The 26,115-nt window shown below is 39.9% G+C and overlaps 1 protein-coding gene across 1 annotated transcript in view; it reads left to right on the forward strand.

Moving 5' to 3' along the window:
- The window catches only part of CFAP58 (cilia and flagella associated protein 58), a 64,431-nt gene that overhangs the window by 33,744 nt on the left and 4,572 nt on the right, over positions 1-26,115 (forward strand). Inside the window, exons 15-17 of the mRNA XM_080401035.1 lie at positions 1,318-1,422; positions 18,897-19,016; positions 20,512-20,672. Of these exons, the coding sequence (XP_080257161.1) occupies positions 1,318-1,422; positions 18,897-19,016; positions 20,512-20,672 (386 nt within the window). The remainder of the gene's footprint in view (positions 1-1,317; positions 1,423-18,896; positions 19,017-20,511; positions 20,673-26,115) is intronic.

The raw sequence follows: 26,115 nt of genomic DNA on the forward strand, positions 1-26,115 counted from the left end.
CACTGGTTTGTATTTGGAACACAGGAAGGCCAGCAGATGGGAAGATCCATATGAAATAATCCTGGTGGGGGTTTTGGTTCAATTCCTAAAGAACACACACTCTCATATCACTACACTTGTCACAAGTTGGCACCATATTTGAGCAGCGCTATAAAAAAAATCAAGGACTGAGCGGGTCATGAGGACTGAACTACTTTTTAGCCTGATTTCTCAGGAAATGATGTTGTGTTGTGAGCACTGCATGCCTATCTGTGTTAGTGTCCCAGTTACACTTGAATTGATTAGTCAATTTAGATAAAATCGGACAAAAGATTGAGCCACGAGATACCACGTTTCTTATAAGCTCAAACAAATATACAGAGAGCAGGACTTTATTGGAGCCTTTACTGCAATGTGAGTTTAATTCTTATGAGACACCGCATGAGAGAGGAGAAACCTCATGGGAGAGAGGTGTGGATCCCTGAGTGGGGAAAAGCTTCAGTCAGAGTTTGTTTGCCCTTCATTAAAGGATCAAACAAGAAGATAAATAGTTGTGGGAAAGTAAGCTTTGCTGGCTGTTCCTCACATAATTGTTTTTTGCTCCTTAAAAGCTTCCTCCACATGCAAGCTGTGACAAAAGAATGAACAGGGAAGAAGGAGAGACAGACATCTGTTAGCTCCTGGTCTTTATCGGCAATGTGGACAGAGGGCAGCAGTATAGTGCCTACACTCCATTTTCTTTTTAAGCACTTCATTCCATTGAAGAATGAGATTCCACATATATGGGCACTTTAACACCTCATAATAATTCACTACTGTAACCCCATAATTTGTTCCTCGTTTCAACCTGTTTCAAGATTACATTGCAGTTACTCTTTTGTTTGTTCAAGAGAAAATTTTTCCTGGTCTTAAAACTTAGTTGTCACTGTTTGAAGTTCTTAAAATAGTGGGAGGTACTTGCAGTCCTCTTCATTTTTTAGTGGGCGGTTTCAGTTTCTGCTAAAAATGATATACTAACCTCCTTTTCCTTCCCTGTCACATGGTTCTACCAGTCTCTGTTGGTTTGGAAGTTAAGTTCTAAAGGACTCCTGTTTTTATTAGTTGTTTTGAGGTGGATTCATGAGGGGTGATAGTGTTAAACATGAGCATGCTCCAACTGATCTTCAGGAGGCAGATTCCAGTTTCAGGACTGCTTGTATATGTGCCATTTAAAAAACCCCAGCATGCCATTTTATATTTGTCACTTTTGAACACTTAGAATTATCGTTTTCATTTGCAAGTAAGAAACACTAACTTGTTATAATGTATAATTTTTGAGACTGTTTTGCTCTTGTCTAGGCCAGTGACCCAAGTACCTATGAAATGATTCAGAAAATACAGAGACTACAGAAGCAGCTTATCAGCAAAACAGGTGAAGTGATAGAGAAAGAACTGCTCCTTCAGGTACTGCAGCATCATTATTTTGTGGTATTTTCTTAACCTATTTGACTTACTCTGTATTCTCTGCCTACTCAGATGTGCTTCCTGAATATTTAGATGCCTTTGAAGTTCTTCTGCATGCCCTTTAGATAGCTTTAGGTGGCAGCACTGGCTCACTGAAAGAGAAAAAATAGCATCTGATTAGTTGATTTTTACTATTCTGGTTATAGACTTTTGGAAAGGCCTTTTTGTCCCTTTAAACATGCCTGTTATGACCAGGACATGAGAGAAAATCCTTGTTTAATTCCATTTGTGCTTTGCTTGGCTTTTGGCAGAAGGAATCCTACAGGGTTTGTGTGATTTAGACATGCTGCTTTCTGGGCCATGTTTGACTTCAAGGTCTTTGTGCTGAACTTTGCTGAAAAATAATTTTTGTGATAGCTTATCTTTTTGAATTTTTTTAAACTCAATGATTATCAATGAGATTTATGTTGTAAAACCAAGGAGAGACCATATTCCTGTAGTACAAACATCGCTAATAAATGTAATAAAAAAGAAGCTGTCTTTGGGCTTCAACCATAGGTGTAAAACTGGGAAATATGTTTCCTCTTTGGTGACTGTAAGGCTACCTTCAGTTTGCCAGCTTGAGGTATGATTTTAACATCTTGGTCTTAAATACTCTGTTTTGTTGCCTATGTTGGGTATTGTTCAATGGAGAGCAGAACATGACCTGAATCTCATTCTGTCTTGAGAAGAAGCTCAGCATGTGTAATCAAGGCGAGGTTTGTCTCTCCTTTATTGTTTTTGTAGGAAAAAATGATCTGCAATTTCATTTGAAGGTAATGTATGGTGTATTATGCCTTTGCTTGGAAAAACGTAATCTTTGTTACATAGCACTGAGATGCTGTCAGTGAAATAGTTTGTTAGCTTAAATGAAATGTAGCAAAAATAGCTTAAAATTTACTCTGCTTTCTCCATGCACAAACCCAATTCTGTTAGTTTTACATTGTCTCTATTGCATATCTTGCCTTATCCTTAGTGTGCTCCCATTTAGCTGTTATCCTTATTTAGAAGTGAAGAACTGAGATCCAGAGGTATTAAGTAGCCTTCCCAAGAAAATCTTTGAAATAATAGGTATTTGAGCCTATGTTACTATACTAGCCATTGGCACAATCTTTCTGTCTATGCAGTAGTCCTTCTGTGGCAGCTCTACTTTTTTTTTAAAAAAAAAAAATTATTGCTTTCCTAGATTTAAGCCAGAGTTTGGCTATAAAAAAAAATAATTATTATAGCTAGAATTGTTAATGAGATCCTTTGAGTCCTTAATTCAGGCACCAATATCCTGTGCAACAGTGCCGAAATTAAGGTCTCCCTCAGAGAGGCTGATGGTAAAGACAAGGCCCAGAATACCATACTCCACGTTCTGTTCAGGGCTTTACTGTCAATATTTCTGAGCCGTTTTCTGTTTTGCCACAGTGTTTTTGAGTCCTCCACAGTGACTGAAATAGGGATCTTTCATAGCAGGGTGTGGGTAAGGAGAGGTAACCAGAGATGAAGGACATCCCCTAGCTCCTATCTTCAAAGAGCTGTGTATCCTTCTGGATAGATCATTGGTATAGGGCTTGCAAGTTAACTGCGCTAGCTGACCTTCTTCTGCCAAGTGTCTGGATAACCTTGTACAAGTAATTTTATTATTCTTTGGGCTGGTTTTCTTTAGTGTGATGATAATATCTGTTTTGTAAAGTGATACTCTGATACTCACTAAACCAAAATGCTCATTAATAACTTATGAAACTCATGCAGTCATGTTCCAGACTCCTCTGGTGAAAGAGTGAGCCTGAGGAACATCTCTAGCAGAAGGTAATTAATAGAGAGCAGTAATGTTAACTTTCCAGAGGGAGCTGAGCTGCATGCACCAGGAGGGTTGCTTCACCAGACCCGTTTCTGGGCAGTGTAGCCTTATTCAACAGAGGGTGTAGGGTTTGATCCTGACTGAAACTTAGAAATATGGAAAAAAAGCAGAAATTTAGCTCCCACTTCTGGAATTTTTAATTTTTGTACCCTCACTGTAATTCATCTTGCTTAGTGAGTTTGCTGTCTGATCAATGTAAGAGCCAGTGTACAAGGCAGTGCTCGCCCATAAAGTCTGATCATTCCTTTTTTTCTTTTTTAAAATCCTGGTAAATCCCCTCATGCTGATAAGTATTCGACATATTTTATGTGTCTTTCCTGGAAGTCAGCTCAGTCCAGTCCAGGCTCTGCTTATTTGCAGGAGTGGGGAAAATTGCTGACAACTTGGCCTGTGCCTAGTTGTGCAACATCTCCCATACCTGGAGTCAGAGACTGAAGGAGCTGAGGTATACAAACTTGTTAGTTAGAGAACTACTGCTTTCCTCGTGCTGTGTTTGCTTGCATAAGTCACACCTCCTCACTCCCTGTTGTCTTCATCCACATCTTGCCCTGTCATAAGGGCATAGCCTTTGTGTTTATTTGCTTTATAACAATCTTAATCTTTTGCTTGCCATACATCACTGTTTTTACATGTGTGTGGCCATCATGCTGGCAAATAGGATATTTGTTAAAAGTGAAGCTTGTGTCTGCCTGTGATTTCAGCGTGTGCATGTTATGTAACTTAAATTTCCTCACATCAAAGTGTAGTAATAAAATTGAGTGCAAAAACACTGCGCGGACTGGGTATTGAGTATTAAAACCACCTCTGAATTTTAGAAATAACCCACGTCTGGAAATGGTTGAGCCCAGTGTCAGCAACCTGCAGCTTGTTTTGTAGGGTGTTCACCTTGCTGCATCCTCATGCAGAGTCACAATGTTTGTATAAGGAAAAAAGAATTCTATTTGTATTGTGTGCACTGTAGTTCTCCTGACTGTTACTTTTTTTCTTTTTATTTGTAAATGGTCTTTTAAATAGAAGCTGGTTTATGCAGGGAACAATGTTTCAGAGTGAGCTGGATACACAAATGGATATTTTTGCTAAGAAAGAATCACCATATATAGATTCCTGTAGAATAGCATCTGCTTGCTCTACTTGCCCCTGATGTATATTTGATAATATCCTTTTTATTAACTTTTCCATTATTTCTCACCTGTTAGTTCTTTAAAAATGATGCAGCTGTAAAAGCATGCTACATTCCATGCTATGTGATTAAAAGAATGATTTGTTATGTTTCAGTGAGAAAATTTCGATTGCTGACAGCACAGGAAGAACCCAGCTTGACTCCAGAATCCCGTACAAAAATATCTTTTAACCTGTCAGCAGGGCACATTTTTTATATCAGATGTTTAGTGAGAGGTATTGAATATGCAACATGTTGCATGTTGGTTTTTTTAGAATGACTTTTCAGAGTTGAATACTTTAATAAAGCTGTAGGAAGATGTCCCATATTATAGAAATTATTAAACTGTTTCCTTGTTTCTTATTTATCTGTGCCCTGTAGCCACAGCATCCTGGGTTATAATCTGTCAGCTCCCATACACTGAATAAGGGTGGACATCCTGAGACTTTGAAAAGTCACCGCAAAGCAGGTGGTCATACTTTCTCCTTTAACTCAAGCATTCTCACAGTTGTGAGCTGCTGTGCTGATGAAACACGTGGTCTTAAAAAACATATCCAAACCCAAGGTCTTGAATACTTATGGCCAATAAAAATCCAGTGGCATTTTTGCCAAACATAGGAGATGTTATTCAGGGTTAGCCAACTTCCATGTTTGAGTCATTACCTTCCTTCTGAATTTGTTCAGTTAAGATGCAGCACTTTTTGATTTTCTAAACCATGGAGTAATACTGCACGGCTTTGGAGAATACATTGTGTGTTAACCAAGGGATTTAAATGAAGACTGAAGGTCTTTGAGCACATGTGGTATGAACTAAATGTGTTGTATAGCCATAAGGTATAATTGCTAATAAACAAAGTGCTCTGCTGAACAAATCCTGACTGAAAAAACGCCCCACATACTTGCTCACTTTGCATGTGGGGCACATCCCTCGTGTGACTGAAGCTCTGCTGCATACTGAACAGCAACGTGGTCAGCTCGCAGTGTGGTGTATTACCTTGTTAGGATTATGATTAGTGTGGATTTAGGAACTTAACCCATTAAAAGTGAATTATGCACTGCTTTATTTGTTTCAGATTTAGTTCTTCCTCTTCAGAGTGAGCTCCTCTAATTTGATTTTATGTCTGACTGAGCAGAATTTTATTCAGCTGCATGTCTTGGAATGGATAGCAGTGGGAAGATTCACATTACGTGTCAGTAACCTCTGTTGTCAGTCATCTCAGGAGGTTGTTCATAAATGTAACAGAGATGTGCAACCACGATTATTTTTGGAGGGAGACAAAGGCAAGTGCGTCTCATTTAAGCCTTGCATGTAGTAGTGAAAGTATTGTTTTTCTGTATATATGTATTTTTAATCATTATTGTTTTAAGTTGTCAACAAAGACCAGGACTGGGCAGTTGGGATGTGATGCTTCCAGACTGTTAATGTCTTGTGCTCATAGTTTCAAAGAGTGCAAGGGCAAAAGGCATGATTAACTCATATCTGACTCAGAGATTACAGCCAGATAACACCCACGTGTCCTTGTATCGAGTCAAGTTTTCAGCTAAGTTTCAATCCCCTCAAAGAACTGATGGTCCCGCTGACAGAGGGTAGGAGGAGTAGAGGGGATGCTGCTGTCTGCAGCATAAATCAGCAGAGTTTCGTTTCAGGTATTGTAAGATGCAGGGAGGAGTGAAAGACTTGCTCTGTGACCTTGTGCAGGTTACTTAGCTTTTGCATGCCTCGCATCAAGTAAAAAGGGAATAAATCACCTCTACTTTTATAGTGGTGTGCGAATGAATATATTAGAGACATGACTCAATTCAGTAGTAACAATAGCTAGCTAAACACTCAAAATAGGCAGATGTTTTATTTCATTTGTGCTGACTTGGTAGTAGAGCTGTTTCTATCCATTTTGAGGTGCTTGTTGCTATAGTATCTGAACGTATACGTAGCCATCTTTATTTCTCATAGCTGGTACTATAGTTTCAGAAAGAAATCTGCTTTAGAACAGTGTGTTACCCTGTGGGTTTATGCAGGCTGGCAGCTACTGAGATCAAAGCTTTCTCCCAAATAACGGAAAAGCTTTGGGATTTGCTTCCATGTATTTGTTATACAAATTTTTTCTGCCCATTTATTACCTAAAATACTATTTTTTCCAATCTTGTATCATTTTCATCAGCCCAGTCCATGAGAGCCTAGTCTTGAATATAATTTCTTTCTTGGCAGTTTCATGAAGCATGCTTCTGCTGGGTTCTTCATTGCTCTTGCAGTGCTCGTGTAGCTTTCATTATACAGCACATAACACAGAAAAGTGTGCTCAAATGCTGAGTAAGAGATTTTCTCATCAGACAGCCTGCTAGGGAAAACAGGAGAATACTCTCCTATTACCTGTCTTTATTTTAGTGTTCTTAAGGCTCAGTTCAATTTTATTTTAGGTATTTTCTGTACATCTTCAAAATGGCTGAGATTTACTTTACCTTCTCAAATTTGGCTTTTATATATTTTCAGTGCCAAGTATAGATTCGACTTGGATTTGAGAGTATAACCTGCTTACGTGTTACATGTAGGGTAGATAGTGTGGGTTGAAGATGCTTTTTTTTTTTTTTTTTTTTTTGGCAGAATTGTCTATTTTCATAATAATAACTGCAATTCACTCCAGGAAACTAACGACTGTAGAATCCCTGAGAGTCTCTTTTGACCTGCCCATTATTGTTTCTCTGTCATCTTTCCTTTAGAGAGATTTTAACAGAGGTAGTTTGGGAGAGTGCTTTGTATGCACTGAAACTTACAGGTGAACTGCAAAATGCACTGCCAAAATACAGTCCTTTCTTTACTGCTCCTTTATCATTTATGTATAAAGTCAGCCTTTTGAAGGGATTTTTCCATCTGAAAATGAAAAGGGAAATTTTCTTTTTGGCTTTTTATACTTTAGTAGGACTTGGCTCTTTTCTGTCTCTATTTCCTGGAGGATTTGACTTCCTCTGGAAACACTGGATTAACACCCTATCTTGCAGCTCAAGCTAGTGGTTCTCTCGGCCCTCAATTAAAGGGGTGAGTATATTGAGCTTTAGGCCTTTTCTACACTTAAAAGTACTGTTCCCACTGGCAAAAAAGTAACTTTTCTGATTTAGCTTATACCAGCTCTTGAATGGCAGAAGATTTTCTTGCCAGTATAATTGCATAACTGGTAGCTGCCATAGCCATGGCAGCACAAAGAAATTGCATCACTAACTGAGAAAGCTAAGCTGGCAAAACTTCTTACCATTGATCAAATGCTTCTTGACATGGAAAATAAAAAGCAGAAAAATGCTTTCTTGTCCTTATAAAAACCTAAGGGTTGTTATGTATCTTAAGAAAGAGGAGAGAGAAAACAGTACCTGGTGGAGTGGGGTTTTTGAGTTTATGATTCCAATTCTAAGTTGGTGGGCAGAATTTCAACAGATTTATATCAGAATATAGAAGTGAGAAATACAGTAAGGACTCAGACCTAACATTTGCTTTTTGGCTTTCAGCTGGGTATGAATCATAAGAAAATGGTAACTTCCCCAGTGCTGTGCAGAATTAGGCACTAGTGTGTCAAAGGCACACTGTAAGAATTGCCATCATTTTACAGTTGGACTCTGAAGAGAATCTATGTTCTTTTTTCAAATAAAAAAAAAATGTATTTCCATGAACTCTGGCTGTAACCCAGTTCTAACCAGTGATGAACAAGGAGTATCTAATTATCAGCACAAAATTTTGGTGCACAACAGTCTGCTGAGGTAGTGCCATCAAATTAATGTCAATCCAGTGCCTTGAATCTGATTTGAACTGGAGTCTCCAATGCAGTACAAAGTGACATATGGAGGTACTTTATGCATTGAGTTATCTTTCAGTACTACTTTTTCAGGTTCTTTCCTTCTTGTGCCATCCTTTTATTTTCCCTTTGTTGTTCTTGAAATGTTCATTGCTGAAGTAGGGCTCTGATTGGGGATTTTAACTTTGTAAGTGGAAATGTTTTGTATTTTAGTATTGGTGTGAAGTTAAAGAATTAGTGTCTTTCAGTGATTTAATAACCTGGCATGATGATTTCTCTATACAATTAGAATTTCTCTAGTGCCTTTTGTTCTGACACTGGTACTATTTTTCAAATTAATTTAATTATTTGTTTTTTTAAAAAAACTGATTGTGTATCCAGTAGGGTTCTATGAGTTGTGTAGAACCACTCACACTGAACAAATTGTGTTAATTCTCAGTGCAATTTACCAGGACTTGTATGCAAACCTGTGATGATGTAGTAAGTAATCACATCTCATGAACAGGAAAGATGAGTCACCTGTGTGAAGGTCCATTGATGGTCTACATATCTGCCTGAAAGTTTTGTGTAAGCTGTAAGAATTCAATAAGGATTTGAGAGATGTGGAGTTCTTGCCCTAGCCCTCCTTGGAAAGGAGTTGATTTCTATTTCTGTATATTCTGAATATGCTTCTTGGTACATTAGTTTATTTTAGCCCTTCTAATCTCAGTCCATTTAGAATTAGAAGATGTTCTAGGCAATAGAAACTTACAGCTTGATAAACTGCTCTTAAAACCACACTGACATTTACATTCTTTCCCTCCTCCCACATATGTTGTAGTTCAAATGGAAGAGAATAGTTTTCCCAGGAAAATAGCCTTCTTTTTTTGTTTGTATTTTGTTATGTTTAAGCAGCGTTATGAAAAACCAAGTAGGAAAAGTGCTGATCACTTTAATATTAGCAGGTGAAGATAATTGGCTGCTCTTTAGAGTAAGAAAATAATTTTCCAATAAAATAGTGCAAATATTTCTGGCACTGGGAAATAGGAAGCAAAGCAGATTACTTAGCAATCAAACAAAACACTTTTGGTGAAAAATTTTCTTAGTGGAAAAGTTTAGTTTTTTCTGAATCTTTGTGGAACTACATTGCCTTCATAAACAAAACAGTTTTCCCATGATAAATGGTTTTGGAGAGAAGCAAGGTGTAAATTTATATGGGAAATTAGAAAAAAAAAACAGATCAAAGTATTTTCTGGGGATCTGCAGCATTTTTAGCTGCTCTAATGGTGTTTTAGTCAGAAATGTTCTGTTGCCATTTACAAAGATGAGAAAGTTGTGGGTGGAGTAAAAATCCTTTAGAGTATATAGGTACATGTACATGTACGTGAATGTGTAACGAGTTTTTAAAGTTTTCTAGGAGAACTGATACATTTACTGGAGTTTGAGCTTGAAAGAGAACTCTAGTGGGCCATCAGATGCCATCCCTCCATCTGATGCAAGATTGATTTAATTATACAAATACCGTCTACAAAAATAGATGAATGTCAAGTACAGATTTGTTTCCTGTGTTCTAATACATGTGCTCTTGGTCCATGAATTTTAGCATGCATGAAGAGGTTGTTGGCTTGAAGTATACTGTAGTTTATGGTTGTTACTTTTTCTCCCATGCTTTTAACCTGCTGCTGTAGTCTAGCCCTGGTGTTTCTGAAAAAAAGCAAGGAGCAGAGGTATTGGTTTACTCAGTGTTGTGGTCCTGGGAGCTTGAGGGGGCTGAGTTTAATTTCTGTGTAAGTTTGAGGAGTTTTAGTGAACTTCGGCAATTCACGTAGCAACTCTTTGTGTCCAGACCTCTTGTAGAATGAGAAGAGGATCGCTGCTCTGGGTGAAAGCAGTACTTCAGTATAAGTACATGTATTGGGTCTGGCTGAGCCCCACAGCAGCCCTCACAGTGCTGTGCTTCTATTGGTAGCTTGAAGGGTGATGGGAACACACCAGGGTTTTGATTACTCTGCGTAGTTCTGGCGTAGCATTGAGGCTGTCTCTCCAACCTTCCCCACTCCTCTCGCCAGCAGGCTGGGGGTGGGCAAGATCTTGAGAGGTAACACAGTCAGGACAGCTGACCCAAAGTGACCAACAGGATCTTCCATACCGTATGACCTCTGCTCAGATATAAAAGCTAAGAGAAAAGAGGAGGAAGGGGGAGGCATTCGTTATTTACAACTTTTGTCTTCCAGAGCAACTGCTGTGCGTACTGAAGCCCTGCTTCCCGGGAAGTGGCTGAACATTGCCTGCTGATGGGAAGTAGGGAATAACATCTTTTGTTTTCCTTCACTTCCACGCACGTGACTTTAGCTATTGCTTCATTAAACTGCCTTTATCTTGACCCACAAGTTTTTCTTCCATCTTGTTTTCTCCCCCACTGTTCTGCTGAGGAGGGCAGTGACAGAGTGGCTTGGTGGGCACCTGGCATCCAGCCAAGGTCAACCCACCACAGGACATTGAAGTTTTAACAGCATTCAGATACTGAATGGAGGAGGCCATGTGAGTACCCAAGGTGTATCACTTATCTGTAATCTGAGTCAGAAAAGCAGAAACAGTGATCACCAAAGTATTTTATTCAAATGTGTTACATCTGGTTTGAACCCAGAAATCCTGAGCATGGATACCTTGTGTCATTAGATTTAAAATATTTTGTAAAACGACCCATTCCTAAAGTTCTTAGTCAAAATTGTCGTTAGCTTCAATGATAGTTTGCTAGAATAATGCTTGAGTGAAAAGTTCAGGAACTGTTCCAGTAAATAACAAATAATTGAAAACAAACTTGTTTACTTCTCATTCCTGTATTCAGCATGTATCTGGGAAGGAAATAAATCTGCTGCGCACCCCAGGGTAAAGTATATTAATCAACCAGTTATCTTGTTAAGGGAAAATAAATGACTTGCTGTGCTAACTGAATACATTGCAATGCACAAACTTTGCAGTGCTGTTAGCAATCCGCTACTGACTGTCAGCCATCCAGAAGCTGCTAGAGAAGTTAAAATACTGGAGGAGTGCAACAGCAGTGTAGCAATACATTCACAAGCCCATATTATATAGTGTGGCCCAGAGCCAGCTGCAAATCTTTATGATTCAGGTGTACCCTTTGGCAGGCTTTCTTCCATTGAGGCGAGGGTGTTCTGCTTTTCCCTCATCAGCAAGATGTGGACAATCTACAGCATCCCGTTCAGTGATGGATTATTATTTTGTATGATAATTGCAACAACAACAAAACCCAACAAAAAGAGACATTCCACAGGGACAGACTAGATTTTATCTATTTCAGATCACTTATTTTCATTCTTATAGGAGTGTGGATGGTGTTGTTGTTGAGAAAACACATGCAGAAAGATGCAGCAGGCTAAGGCTGTTTGGAGGCAGTCCAGGGCAGGCAGGCAGAGTCACTGTGGTGTGTTTTTTTTTAAAAAAAGATAGCTTACAATTGGACACATAAGGGCACAAACAGGGGTAGAAAGAACCTTGTTCCTCCATTCTTCACTCTGAGACAGCCATACATGAGCTACCAAGTGCACCAGAGCCATGAACCCCATGTAAGGAGAGTTTCTGCCAAGCAGGTACATCAGTCAGCCAGTTGCTCCGCATCCTCTAGGCTCAGAGCTCTAAGTCTTCCCATACCTGTCTTAGTAGATATAGCTGTAATCTTAAACAGGGGATGGCACACTTGGGCACAGCAGTTGTCTTTACATGAACATTAAAATTCAGTCTTTCCCCTTCCTTTACTGCTGTTGCTGTTTCTTTGAGTTTTAAGAAGCAGGCAAGGGGAGCTGAAACAGAACTCATTAAAAGATAGCAGAGGGTCAGCTCTAATTACAGTGAGTCTGAAGGAAGCCATATATTAAAACATTCATGATTTCAGAATTGCCATGTGTGTTAGATGTACTGCTATTTCTTCATAGGCTCCAGAGTGTAACAAGAGGCCAGTCTTTCTTCCCTGAGGTACTTGATATATGCAGGGAAACTCTGCTACCCTGTCAGAAAGAAGTATGTAGGCTTTACTGCCTTGTTAGACAGGTATTTGTAGGTTTAAGTGGAGGTTTGACTTTGAGACAGCTGTTCAGAGGTAGCAATTCCAGAACGCCAAAGGACTTGAAGCTAAATGCTCTCATCTTTCAGGGAAATCTAAGGATCTAAGTCAAGCAGGTGATTAAAGAGATGTAGGTGCCTAACTTACAGATAGGTATTTCTAGAAACATCTCTGCAGTTTCTCTAACCCTTTGAGGTCATCTGTCAGGTCAGTCACAAGTGAGAGCAGAAGCTGGGTCTGCTGGGAATCCCCATGCCAAGCATCCACCTGCAGGAACAGCTAATCATTAACAGCAGAGCTGTGATAATTCTCCTGTGATTCATCTCATATTTAAAAAATCTAAATGGCTATTGAATAGTTAAAATATACAGTGTTAAACTGATGTTAAAATACAGAGATTTTAAGTCATATAGTCTATTTGAAGAAGAGACTTTGGGGGGGGGGGGGGCTTGAAACCCTCTATGTAGTAATTATTAGCCAGTAAAATGTTTGCTGTTGTTTGCTTTGTAGATGTATTCATTTAGAATATTTGGATTCCTTGTTGATAAGATTTGTATTAACCTCTGAATCTCCTCCAGGACACTTTAAGACAAGCTGCTTAGTAGACTGTGAAACAAAGGTTTGTTTAGAGCTCTCTTCAGCCCAACTGTTGAGCTGCAGGCACCATGGAAATATCTGGAACATTTGCATCAATCCATGCCATGTCAAGGGTAATTCTCACCTTCAAGGAACAGCTCACTTCTCTTTTGTGTGTATATGTGTGCATGTGTATTTCTGTTCACTCATATAGAAGAACAGGGGATAGTTAATTGATTGCTTTCTGCAATGTAAAGTATAAACACTGTGATTAAATGAGCTACTCTGATTAATGATTTTATAAACTCTTGTGCAATGACAATAGTAAAAAGGGAATTGCAGCTGTTACTTCAGCAAGAGGCATCCATGCCATTTTCTTCTCATAGATTGTTATCCTTGTGTCTCAGAGTTCAGAACTTGAAAGGAGAGGAGGATGTGTAGCCTATTTGTTTGTCCATTGGAAAAAAAACCCCAAAACTGTTTTTCCACACACTTCATAAGAAAATACAGTAGTGCCAGTACCTAGCAATAATAATAAAAATGATAGTAAGTTGCAATTGCACTTTAGCTGGAAATACTTGTACTTTGTTGTTCCTGGAAGGTGATAATAAAGCAACGTTCAGCTTTTTGTGTTACAAAAAGAGTCAAGGGTGAAGACCTTAGCAGATGCTCCAAGGTGTTTTTTCCTCTCTCATTAAGCTGTTTTGAAAATGCCAGTCAATTTGGTGCAGTTTGCTCTGTGCCAAAGGAAATGGATTTGCTCTGGAGAAGCATTATCATCAGCTGGAGGGATATGTCATAAGACAGGTTTAATTTAATTCCATCTAGAGTGGTGCAAATATCACTAAGGGTGGGGAGATTATCCCATGCCTTCCTTCAGGTTGGTGGTAGCATTTTAACAAGAAAATCCAAAGCGTCTCATACAGTGTTAGTGTTGCCACATTGTGAAAGGGCTTCAGTGCCCTGTTTCAAACCTGAATTAATTTAGTCCCCAAATCCCCTCATGTTGGATGGTTAAAGGAGGGTCTAGATGATGATGAAAACACAAGCTGTTCTAGAGAACTGCATGTTTGCAAAGGTGTTTGCTGATGGACGTGGGATAGACAAGAAAGGGTAGGGACTTTTGGAAAGTATTTATTGAGAAAGTTTATACTGCACATTTCTCAGTGCTGGAGGCAACTTCTATTGTTATAAAATTCATGAAGGTTACCATATGCTAATTTTTGCTGCACCTCATAAAACTTATGATCATAGCTGTCCTGAGCCAACAGCTACTGTTAGGTGTACACATACACACAAATAAACCTGCAGCTTATACAGGTAAAATGACTATACAGGATGTGTATGTCTATGGATGTATATAATCCAGATTTCAGTGTCCTGTTTAACACTTCTGAAAAGTGTTCACAGCCCCTTAAGGATGCTCTGCTGCTGCTGCATGGCATTGTAGACAGAATGTCTCTGGAGTTGAGCATAGTGCTGACATAATGCTGATAAACAAGAAAACCCTCTGTGACACATCAACGGACTTGTTTTCCTCACCAAAGCCATGAGGAACTGTAGTGTGTGCTTACAGAGTTACTGTGTTACTTTCTCCACCTTACTAATTAAAATAAGGATTTTTAGCTAGTTTTGGGGTTTTGCCACTATATGCTGTGTTGCGCACTTTTGCTCTACATCTTCATCCTGTTGGGTTTTTTCTTTACCTCAGTTGCTGCAGACAGGAGCTAACATACATGAAATTTACTCTAAGTCAAAGGCTTTGGGATTTTTTGTTTGTAGGTTTATTTAATAATTTGTGTGATAGCAAGCTTTTGGTGCGCAATAGGATTTTTATGGTTCTGGTGGAGAGAGCTGTTGGTGTGCTGCTATGCCAGGTAAATTTGTTGAATTATCTGCTTTGAGAGAGAAGCTGGTAAAAATGAGGAAGCTGGAACTTCATGGCCTATTTCTGCTGTGGATAGATCTTCATTAAATGTAGTCATCCATTGTCTCTCGTTCAGCATGGTAGCCGGGGCTAACTAACAAGACGGATCATTTCAGGAATTTCCTGGTGTCATGGTGAGGGAGATGACATAAAATGGAGTCACATCTTTAGAGCTAATACTAAGCGAGTTGTTCTATCCCATCATTGGTGATTGCCTCCCACTCCTTGTCAAAGGAGTGAAATGCCTTAGTGTCAGTTTGGGAGTGTTTCTGATGGTGCTGATGGTCCCTCTGGCAGGGAAAAATGAGCAGATTGGGCTGTGCTGGTCAGCAGAAGGTTTCTTTTGAGGTAGGATTATGCTGGCAAAAGTGATTCTTCTTGCTGTAGACTGAGCCAGCTCATGACCACTGGGTCCTGAAGAATCAATTGAAATTTGCCAAACACCAGCCAGTCCTCTGCAGAAGAAAGTTGGTTTTTTTCTCAAGTCGCTGTAGAACAAGCAGGCCAGGAGAACTCTGGATTCTGGCTGAGACAGCAGCAAGGTAAATTTAGGGGAAAGCACCACTCGCCTCCCTGACCCCCCCAATTAATGGATGAGAGACTTAAGGATGCAGAAACTTATGGTCATGGTCAGGCCTAAAGGCAGATCTGTGGGCTCCTTGGAGCTCCTCTGGCAAACAAATCCAAGACAGGAAGGGCTTTTCTAAAAATAATGCAGAGTTTTATTTACACAATTTTTACAGCAGGTATTCACAGAGGTGTTGAAATTCTCTTTGGAATTCCTGAAATTTGACAGTAACCCTCAATTTGAGTCTCCCAGTGTGCCCTGCATACACAAAATGAATGTGCCCTCATCTCTCCACCATCAGCTTTACTTACTTGTATGTCATAAACCAATGAAGCTGGTTGATATGGGCTCAGTCCTGCAGTCAAACACTTGCTGAATTCTATGGGAACTTTGCCATGGGAAGGATCACATAAAAATCTTTGGTACTGGCCTAGGTCTGATATGAAGACGGGTACATTACTCGTGCTGGCGAAGGCTTAACAGCATGGAGTTACAGAGAGATCTGATGGATCTTCCTTCACCTCCTCAAGAACAGTAGTACCTCACAGTGTCTTTGACTTTAATTTCTTTTCATCTCAAGAACGCATAACTCCGGCAAGATGTATGTTGTGATTGCAGCCTGGCACGTGGATGGAGGGGAGCGTGAGGGGCGGCAGTTTGGGATAAGCTGAAGAAACCCATCTTACACATCTGCGGTGGATTTATTCCCGCCCAATGGGTGTAGGATTTCGGGTAGCTTTTTCTCCAGCATGATCTGTGCAGCCAGAAACAGAAATATATGTGTACTGACTTCTGCTTTGGTCAAAATAATGTTAACTGACTTCCAATAGGCACCAAACAGATCAGCTTACCTTCTTGTTTTTGAATTAGTGCTGTACTGCTGATCAGTGTTGCTGACTTAGGATTTTCTTGTCGGTGTCAGAATACCTTCTTTCCATATGGCCCCATTGGGATCTCAGACATTTTAAGGAATACACATGCATTTTACTTGTTTCCAAAATAAAAAAGCAACATAGATCATCTTCTGGGGCTATTAATTTATGCACTACAACTGAAAGCTATTTTGAATACAACTCATGCATCAGACAGCCCTACAGGTCTTTCTACACATTCTGTGCTGTATCTGATAGCTGGCTATTTATAAGATATCTGCATGTAATACACATTGCCCAGCTTGTCTGTCCTTTGAATATAGCTAGGGTATTGTAGAAGCCAAAGTTTTTCTTTATTAATTTGTGCTGGGTTTTTTTCCCCCTGGGCATTCCTGATTTCTCATATGAAGAGATAAAAGTACCTGCTGTAAGCGATTAATTTTTGGTTTTAGTATCACATATACCTTGTGAGTGACTTAGATTTACTCTGGCAGTTGCTTTTTTAAAATTAATTGAAATGAATTGATTTTCTTTTTTTTTTTTTCTTTTTTTTTTTTTTTTCCTTCATCCTGGGGTGAAACATATAAAATTAGAGAAATACCAACCTTTGAATTCAAACTGATGAGGAAAGAAGTATCCAGGTTTTTCTTTTAATGTTTCGCTGACATATGGTGCTTCTAACCTAGTGACAAATTAATTGACTAGATGTAAAAGAGATGGACAGCGCTTAGCAAGGAAGGACAGGATATGCATTATAAGACAGCTGGTTCTGCCTCTGTTGGATTATGGAGACAATATACATTGGACAGCTAACGAGTCTCTGTTGCATAAGATAGATTCTCCTTATAATAGAATTGCATGCTTTGTCTCTAAATGAGGATATTATACACACCATTGCACAATGTTTGGAGAGCTTGGTTGGCCCGTGTAGAGGGTTAGAAGAGAAATAAATTGGAAAACAATTGCACATAAGACCTTCAATCTATCAACTGCTCCATATTTATCCAAATTACCATTACACTCTTCCAAAATACAAATTTGTGATACATTCAGGGGTGGAATGTTAATACTGACCAGCCAGATTTTGACAAGGCAGATTTTTCTTTTGCTGTTGTTTTTAACTTGCATAAAATCTTGCTTCCTCAGAAAGAAAAGGTGGTAGTGGAAACCACTTGTAGTGACTTAACTAAGAATAAACTCTCAATTTAATTTTTGCCACTATGCAAACTTCAGTCTGAGTCTCGGGAGGTTTTGATTTTTCCAGAGGTAAACTGTGAACAGCTCCATTTATAAGGAGCTCTTCCTCAGTAATATTCCGAGTCTAAGGGCAATGCTTGCAAAAGTAATGTATGATTTGAGAGGCTTCCATTTTTGGGTCCCAACTTGTGACCATTATAGTGCAAGGGTTTTGGAAAATGCTGAGGTCTAAAAACTCTGGATTCTGTATGCTCTTGAAGATTGGACACCTGGAATTTTAGATACTCAAAATAACAACCCATTTTTGAAAATCCAGGCTCAACCACTGAGCAAGGCCAAATGTAGCAATTGTAGGTGATGTGACGGTACTGTTTCTCACATCAACAGAAGGTTTCTGTGGTAAGAGTTGCAGACGGAGCTTATAAAAAAGACAACACAAAGGGGTTTTCTCAAAGCAAGTGTAAATAGTCACCTGTCCTACATCCTACTTGGCATTTTTGTCTTTTCAGTTATATCTTTTGTCTGCTAGTTTGACTTCCAGTCAAATAACCATCCTTTTTAATTCCAGCTCTCCAGGTACCAGACAAGGGTGGGATCTTCCTAAGTAATGTTAAATAATAATAATAATCTTAGTCTGACAGGGCAGATACTAAAAATACTGTAATATGCAAAGCTATGAAGGTGGTTTTGTTCAAAGCTGTATTCCTCAGACTGAAAACAAGTACCTCCTCAAAACACAGCTGAAAGCAGCATTTTGGTACAGAAAGCTGTAAGTGGGTCCGTGGTGTGGTTTTTGTTTGGCCATGGTTATATCCGATTTTCACAAGCACACTGTTCCAACATGAAGGAAGAGAAGACACGTGACCAAGAGAAATTACTTGATGGTAATTGTGCTCGTCATAGTTGTTGCCATTTATACTTTCTGTCCCTTTCCCAGGACCCCTGCAGTTAAACTGAAATGTGTGTGTGTGTAGATGTGTTCTGCAGGATTTTCTTTGGAAGAAGTTATTCTTTCATACAGTCCTTCCCTGACATCTCTATAGCCTGCTCACATCCTGTTGGGTGAAGCTATGATCCTTAATGTAAGGCAGTGTGGCTCATAAGAAGAAAGATTGCAATAAGCACAGTTACTAGTAATTAATTTCCCACCCCTGGATGCTCTTCCAGTGACTTTTATATTCTGTGTGGTGAGGCGTGCTCACTGATGACAGTGTTTAAGAGTATTTCATTCGTGGTTGGAAGTAGCTGGATGTTTCTCTTAATGAGCTCTCCCACTGCTATCACAACAACTTTAAATACCTTATGGCTAGTGGGCAAAGACTGACGCACAGGCAGATTTGTTTCTGCAAATATCTTCCTGAGTTGCATTTTTCAGTGAGGTTGATTTCATCACAGGTTGTGCTGCTGCTATAGCAGTTTTATAAGAGCTCTTCCTCTTGGTTTTTTCTTAGGAAAAGGAGAGACTGTATGTGGAACTGAAGCACATCTTGGCCCGGCAGCCTGGTCCTGAAGTCGCAGAGCAGTTGCAGCATTACCAGCACACTCTCCGAGAGAAGACTAAACAGCTGAAAGTAAGAGATGTCCTCTGTGTCTGGCTGAGGGGCTGCCAGGCTTGCAGATTGACTTCAGGAAGATTTTTGATGAACAGTGTGTGTGCCTTAGTATATTAGATCAGGAAAATAAGGTTTATGCTGCATCTCTCCAAGGGGCAACCAATAGATGTAGAACTTTTTTTCCACATTATGCTAGTTTGTTTCATTAAAATAGAGGAAAAGTGTTATTAGAATATGAGTGTGCAGCACAATGCTGTAAATGCTTTTTGGGCATTCTGGGAACCTATTGGTTTTCCATTAAGCTTATTCTTCTTCCCTTTTCTTGATCTTTAACTTCTTAAAGTTAAGATCTTTAGTAAGCTAATCAAACCAATTTTGTTTTCTTTTTAACAAACTAGTGGGGTTATATTGAGAATCCAGTCTTAAATTCTTATTAGTTATCTTGCAATGCATTCACCTATATTAGACTTTCAACTTTTATATGGATGACAGGAGTAACCTGTCCTAACCCCTTGTCACTAGAAGGGAGGATTTCCTGGTTCTGAAGGAATCTTATAGGAAACTTTAGAAGTCTGATATTAAAAAGTGATTCTTTGATAGAATAAGATGATCTTCTCTTGTTCTTGCCTGCATGAAAGATCAGTCTCCTCAGGAGTTCATCTTCTTCTACAGCTCCTCTCTTTGTTGAAGTCATCATCTCCTGTTCACGGCATCATAGTCACGTCTATACTAACCATGAGGAAAAAAATGCAGGAGCAGATGGGCCCTTAGGAAACAAAGAGACTGTTATGCAAATCTTAGCTTTTAGAAAAACAATGTAGAAAATGTAAAATAGAAGCCAAACTTTAGCTAAGCTGAATGTGATTTGAAGTTTTCCACACGGTTCCCATTTGTCCTTAATGCAGTCAGTTGCTGCTGTGTATTTCAGGCACAGTATACTGTAGTGTACTGGCAGGCGCGCCATTCTGTGGTGCCGGGTCAAGCTATTCTTCTTCTTAAAGAAGAAGAACACACTGTGCGTGTTACTACTTTCTTTAAAGTTTGCTGATTCACAAGAAAGTGGCATTGTATTCATATTTACACTGCCTGTAACTACTTTGCCAGTGTGGATTGAATTACTTCACGTAACAAAGTGGATCCCTGTGAATAAACTTCATTATTATTAAATAAATCTCTGCTTTATTATTTTTTAAGACCTTCATTTAGGGTTTTCACCCAGATTTGTGTCCCAGAACATTAAGAGCCAATGTATGTATTAATACCATTCCCATAATGCTTGGGGCATATTTTTCATGTTTTATTGTGGTTAAATGGCATAGTCTTAATTTTGTAGATTGTCCTTAGGTAAGCAGAGGTGATCAAATGAAACATCCTGATAGAAAATGAGATGTGGTGGAGAATGGTGATGTCTTATATTGTTAAACGTAAAGGAAAAATTGCTTGTAAAAATACTAAATCACGTCTAAGTGAAACTAACATCTCCTGTTTCTCCTTTTTGTCTTATGTTTGTTAGGTTTTGTCCTCAGAACGGAATATGTATCAATCACAGAGCCAAGAATACAAACATGAAATTGAAAGACTTGCCAAGGAACTTCTGGATGTGAAAAAGAAGTGTCTGGCTCAGAAACGCAAGGAACAACATTACCTAAAGGGTGATGTTGTACTTCAGGCCAAGTATGGGAAAATAACAGTCTGTTTACACAACTTTCTGCATAAACTACATTTTTTTTAGACTCTTCTTTACACTTCTGATCAGCTGTGGCCAAATTTGACAGAGGTGATAGGATATTGTTGCCTAATTTTCCTGAATGTTATCCATCATATTACTTCAGTCTGGTCTAGATTTACCATGATCTATGCCAGGACAAGAACATCCAGCAAAGATATTGCTGACATCTTCTGCAGTCCAGTTAAATTATTCATACCAATGAGATGGTGCCTAGAGGACACAGATTAGTGTTTGGTCTCTCACATCGAAATTCACATAGAGAATCACAGAATAGTTTGGGTTGGAAGGGACCTATAAAGGTCATCTACTCCACCCCCCTGCAATAATCAGGAACATCTTGCACTAGACCAGGTTGCTCAGAGCCCCATCCAACCTTGAATGTTTCCAGGGATGGGGCATCTATCACCAATCGGGTAACCTCTTCCAGTGTTTCACCACTCTGATTGTAAAAAATTTCCTCCTATCTAGTCTAAATCTACCCTCTTTTAGTTTAAAACCATTACTGTCCTGTCACAACAAGCCCTGCTAAAATGTTTGTCCACATCTTTGTTATAAGCCCCCTTTAGGTAATGAAAGCTGCAATAAGGTCCCCCCAGAGCCTTCTCTTCTCCAGGCTGAACAGCCCCAACTTTCTCAGTCTTTCTTCATAAGAGAGGTGTTCCAGCCCTCTCATCATTTTTGTGGCCCTCCTCTGGACCTGCTCCAACAAGTCCATGTCCTTCTTGTGCTGAGGACTCCAGAGCTGGATGCAGTAGTGCAGGTGGGGTCTCACCAGAGCAGACTAGAGGGGGAGAGTCACCTCCCCCAACCTGCTGGTCACGCTTCTTTTGATGCAGCCCAGGATATGGTTGGATTTCTGGGCTGTGAGTGCACATTGCTGGGTCATGTCCAGCTTTTCAACCACCAGTACCCCTAAGTCCTTCTCCTCAGGGCTGCTTTCAGTCCATTCATCCCCCAGCCTTTATTGGTACTGGGCATTGCCCCAACCCAGGTGCAGGACCTTGCACTTGGCCTTGCTGAACCTCATGAGGTTCATGTGGGCCCACTTCTTGAGCTTGTCTAGGTCCCTCTGGATGGCATCCCATCCCTCAGGCATGTCAACCACACAGCTCAGCTTGGTGTTGTCTGCAACTTGCTGAGAGTGCACGCAGTCCCACTGTCTGTGTCATTGATGAAGATTTTAAACAGTACTGGTCCCAATATGGACCCCTGAGGAGCACCACTCATCACTGATCTGAACATTGAGCTGTTGACCACTATCCTCTGGATGCACCCATCCATCAAACAGTCCCTGTCTCTCCAGTTTAGAGAGAAGGATGTTACGGGGGACTGTGTCAAAGTCCTTACGGAAGTCCAGAGAGATGACATCTGTAGCTCTTCCCTTGTTCAGTGATGTAGGCACTCCATCATAGAAAGCCACTAGATAGGTCAGGCAAGACTTGCCCTTGGTGAAGCCATACTGCCTTTCTTGAATCACCTCCCTGTCCTCCATGTGCCTTAGCATAGCTTCTAGGAAGATCTGTTCTATGATCTTCACAGGCACAGAGGTAGAGGCTGACAGGATGGTAGTTCCCAGGGTCCTCCTTTGTACTCTTTTTAAGAAAGGGTGCAATGTTTTCCTTTATTCCAGTCACCAGGGAGTTCATCTGACTGCCATGGCTTTTCAAATATTATGAGAGATCCTCCAACACTATGAGGACCGCAATGCATTTTACAAATTATAATTACAGTGAAACAGCATCTGACATTGTCGTCCCCACCTTTCTGCAAGTGGCAACTATGTAATCCTGGTGTAAGAATGATGCCATTGTTGTTTCCAAAATGTAGTTGTGACTTCTGGAGGCAGATATTGCAGGGAAGAGCATTCCCCATACACTTCTTGTTCCCTTTCTACATCCAGATGGAGGAAAGCGAGCAATGCTCAGTCTGGCTTTGTCAGATGTCTTTATCTTTTGATGAAGCCTAAGAGCTTTCCTGTAGGTAGTTGTTGTCTATCCTTAACCCGTAGCAGTTTGATGGCATCTCCCTGCTACTCTCGGTCCACAACTGAGCATCCAGCTGCTCCTCTTGATTAAAAGAAAACAACTAGGATCTCAGTTGCCCAATTTCTGGCCCGTTAAAGTGACCTAATTTGCAGAGTCTGAGAGATGAGACTATTCTGATAATGGATCTCCAAACTAGGACACCAAAACTATGAGTCACTTCTGAAAATGGAGTTACTGAATTTTACTTTTAAGGAGAAGATTTTTAGATTTCTGTGGTCAGATGACACAATCTGTTCCTGAGTTTTTCTGTGTATACCTTTTGTCTTTTGACTCCTTTCCATCCTCAGCCTGTACCTTCCTCACACACTAAAGCCAATGATTTGCTACATTGCTGTATATAATTCAAAGCTGCTTGTATCTATTTCTTCCTTAATTGTATTTCAGCCAGCTAACAGTTTTGATGACTAAATTAGCAAAACAGTCAGTGATAAAGAGTGACTTTTGTCCACCTGAAATTGCATAATGTTACCTTAATGTTTGGAATTAGCAACAATTGTGCAGTGCTAATGGTCTTCCTGGAGCTTTAGGATCAATATGTGAGGCTACCATAATGCCTGATAATCCATTTCCAGCAGCTAAGTATCCTCTTCACAATAGTTTTAATGTTTCCATTTCAGACCCTGGCATCATGTTTCTTTTTTTTTTCATCAGATGAGAAGAAATTCACCCATGTTTTGTTGTTATATTGGACCTAGAATTAATTCCAGTCATAACTGTTGAAAAAATCCAAGTTGCTAGTGTCATAACTGCTTTAACGAGAATATTGTGCAAAGGGATGGTGACTGACCTTGGGTTTGTTAATCATACACGGTGAATGGAATTTTGTGTTGCAGGTCAATTAGTGCTGTACTCAGTACACTGTTTATAGGTTCGGGATGGGTATCTGCTATTAGTGCAGCTTGTCAAGTGGTGGTTGTGGGCAGGCATGGCTGTAGCTGGATGAGCACGGTACCTTTGTGACATCTGTGTTTTGGAGCTAAGTTCAGATGCTGCTAGCGGTGCTTCTGCAGGATGATAGCATCTCATTACTCCCACCTCAGGCTCAGACTCTACCAGCACTGTGCTGCCAGCCCTGACTTGCACTTCTCTTGTCTTTGTGGCAGTCAAGCGGTGGCCACCTGCTGGGCTCTGCTCTCCTTTGTCCCTCATTGTTTTGTTCCCCAGTCAAACCTGTTAGACTACATCCTGCTTTGAAGGATATGCCCACTCCAAGACATAACTGGGCATATCAGTTCTGGATAACTGCAGCTTCTGTGATCTCTAGGCTGTACTTTGCATTGCCCAGCAGCGGTGCGAAGGAAACAACCTTGTGCAGCCTTCCTTCTCCAAACTGCCAATTGTGCATGACATGTCTTGCTTTCTGCAATAGAGTGAGCGTGTTGTGCAGCCAGATCCTTCCCCAAGGAGATTCCACCCCTGACATACAGCCATTCCACATCATTGCTGCCTTGGGCTGGGCTGGGCAGGCACTGATGGCGTGTAGATGCTAGCCAAAGAACCAGGGCCCATTTGATTTGTACAATCTCAGGTTGCTCTAAATCTCAGATGACACAAAACCTCTGACTTGATCTCTATCATGCTGGCTAATGTTAACATCATGTCTGAAAGAAATGTGGCTGGTTTTGCTAATAAAAAGAGGATCCTGTTAGGACAATAGCATTAATAGTATTATTGACTACCCTGGTGTGAAAGAGAATTGATACTCTCAGACAACCTCACACAAAGGTATAATCTAAAGCTTTTATTGATTTGCACAAGACAGTTCTGGTTTGTGATTTAAAGTCTTGATACTGAACCAATGCAGCTTTCCATGGGATGCTGAGGGAATATAATGAGTGACAACAAGAATTTAGCTTTGTTTTGTTTCAAGCTGAAAATCCAATGTTTAAGATTTTGGTTGTGAATTTGAAATCCTCTTTTTCTGCTCTCTGATTCTGAATGTTGTCTTTCCCAGATATCTTAGGCTTTCTTTTTCTTACTCTTCCCATTCTTCCCTGCTTCTTGCACCCTTTCTGCTTCACTACTTTTTCTTGTTGCTTCTAGCACTCAGGTTCCAGTTTGATCTTGATAAGAATCAGTGAGAAAGATGGAGCTTAAATCCACACCAGAGACCTGATCCTGCAGTCCTATATATGTAAATAACTGCACTGAGGGATGTCAGTAGTAACTGGGAGCTTTTGCACGTGGCTGCTTGCACATTAATTCTGCATAATATATTACAGTATTCAGCTGCTCTGAACAGGCTGTCTCCATGGGAGCATGAAGAAAGAATGAGCATGGACTCTGGATCATTTTCTCTCCCCAGAGTTGGAAGCCCAATACTGAGATAGGATGAGCCATCTAAATATAGCATGTTAGTTTTTAGTGCTGTCAGCTGGCACATCCGTTAGTGCTACATTGATACAATTGAGAAGAGGTATAAGTGTTTTTTATGGTTAAGTTCATCTGTGCCATCTTTTGCCTATTCTTCCATGTCCATACAGGTTAAATTTGGAAGAGGAAGCATAACTAGTCATCTTACAGGGTTTCTCTGAACTACCTCCTCTCCTGACACAGTTATTAAGGGACAAAGAGAAAAGCGTTAATTCTAGGAAGTGAGGCTTTTTTCCTTACTGGGGACTGAGAAAGGGTTCTAAAATGGCAAGGCTAGATTTTGCAAAAGCATGGTTGTACTGATGTTTGTGTCTCCGTCTCAATGACTGTAAAATAAAAGTAATGGCAGTGACCTTCTTTGTAAAGGCTTGAGACATATGCTGTTATGATAACCAAGTGTACCTTTATGAATTACTGGTTTAATTTTAAATATCTCGGGAACTTTCTCTGAAACCTCCAGGTGTATCACAGTGAGTATGAAATACTGCCCTTCATATTTGTTCTGCTGTGCTTACCTCTCCAACCTCCTAAGAGTGGAACCAGCTAACCCTTGTTCCCTTCTCTTAAGGCCATGAAATTTTAGCCTTCCTTGATCCTCAGATGGAGCAACTTCCTGGGGCTATCAGGGCACCCACAGCACACTGTTAGTTTTCTGCAAATATCACAAGCAGGGTAATTATCACTAGAACTTTGTTAAAATGTGAAGACAGGTAACACTATTTATTCATTGAAATTTGACAAAGAAAAAATATCTCCCCATTGTGCCTTTGATGAATGTAGCTGTTTGAAAACAAGCATATACTTGCTAGAATGGGACGGTGATTAGAATCTGAAGTCATGGAACTCATGTACAAACTTGCTCTAATGAGATGCTCTGACCATTTTGGGGAGTAGCACAAAGAGAACTCATTTATTTCTAATTTTTAATAATTCAAAAAAAAACATCAGTAGGCTTGTAATTAGATCCAAA

This window comes from Falco punctatus (genome assembly GCF_963210335.1).
Source record: "Falco punctatus genome assembly, chromosome: 9".
Classification (NCBI taxonomy): domain Eukaryota; kingdom Metazoa; phylum Chordata; class Aves; order Falconiformes; family Falconidae; genus Falco; species Falco punctatus.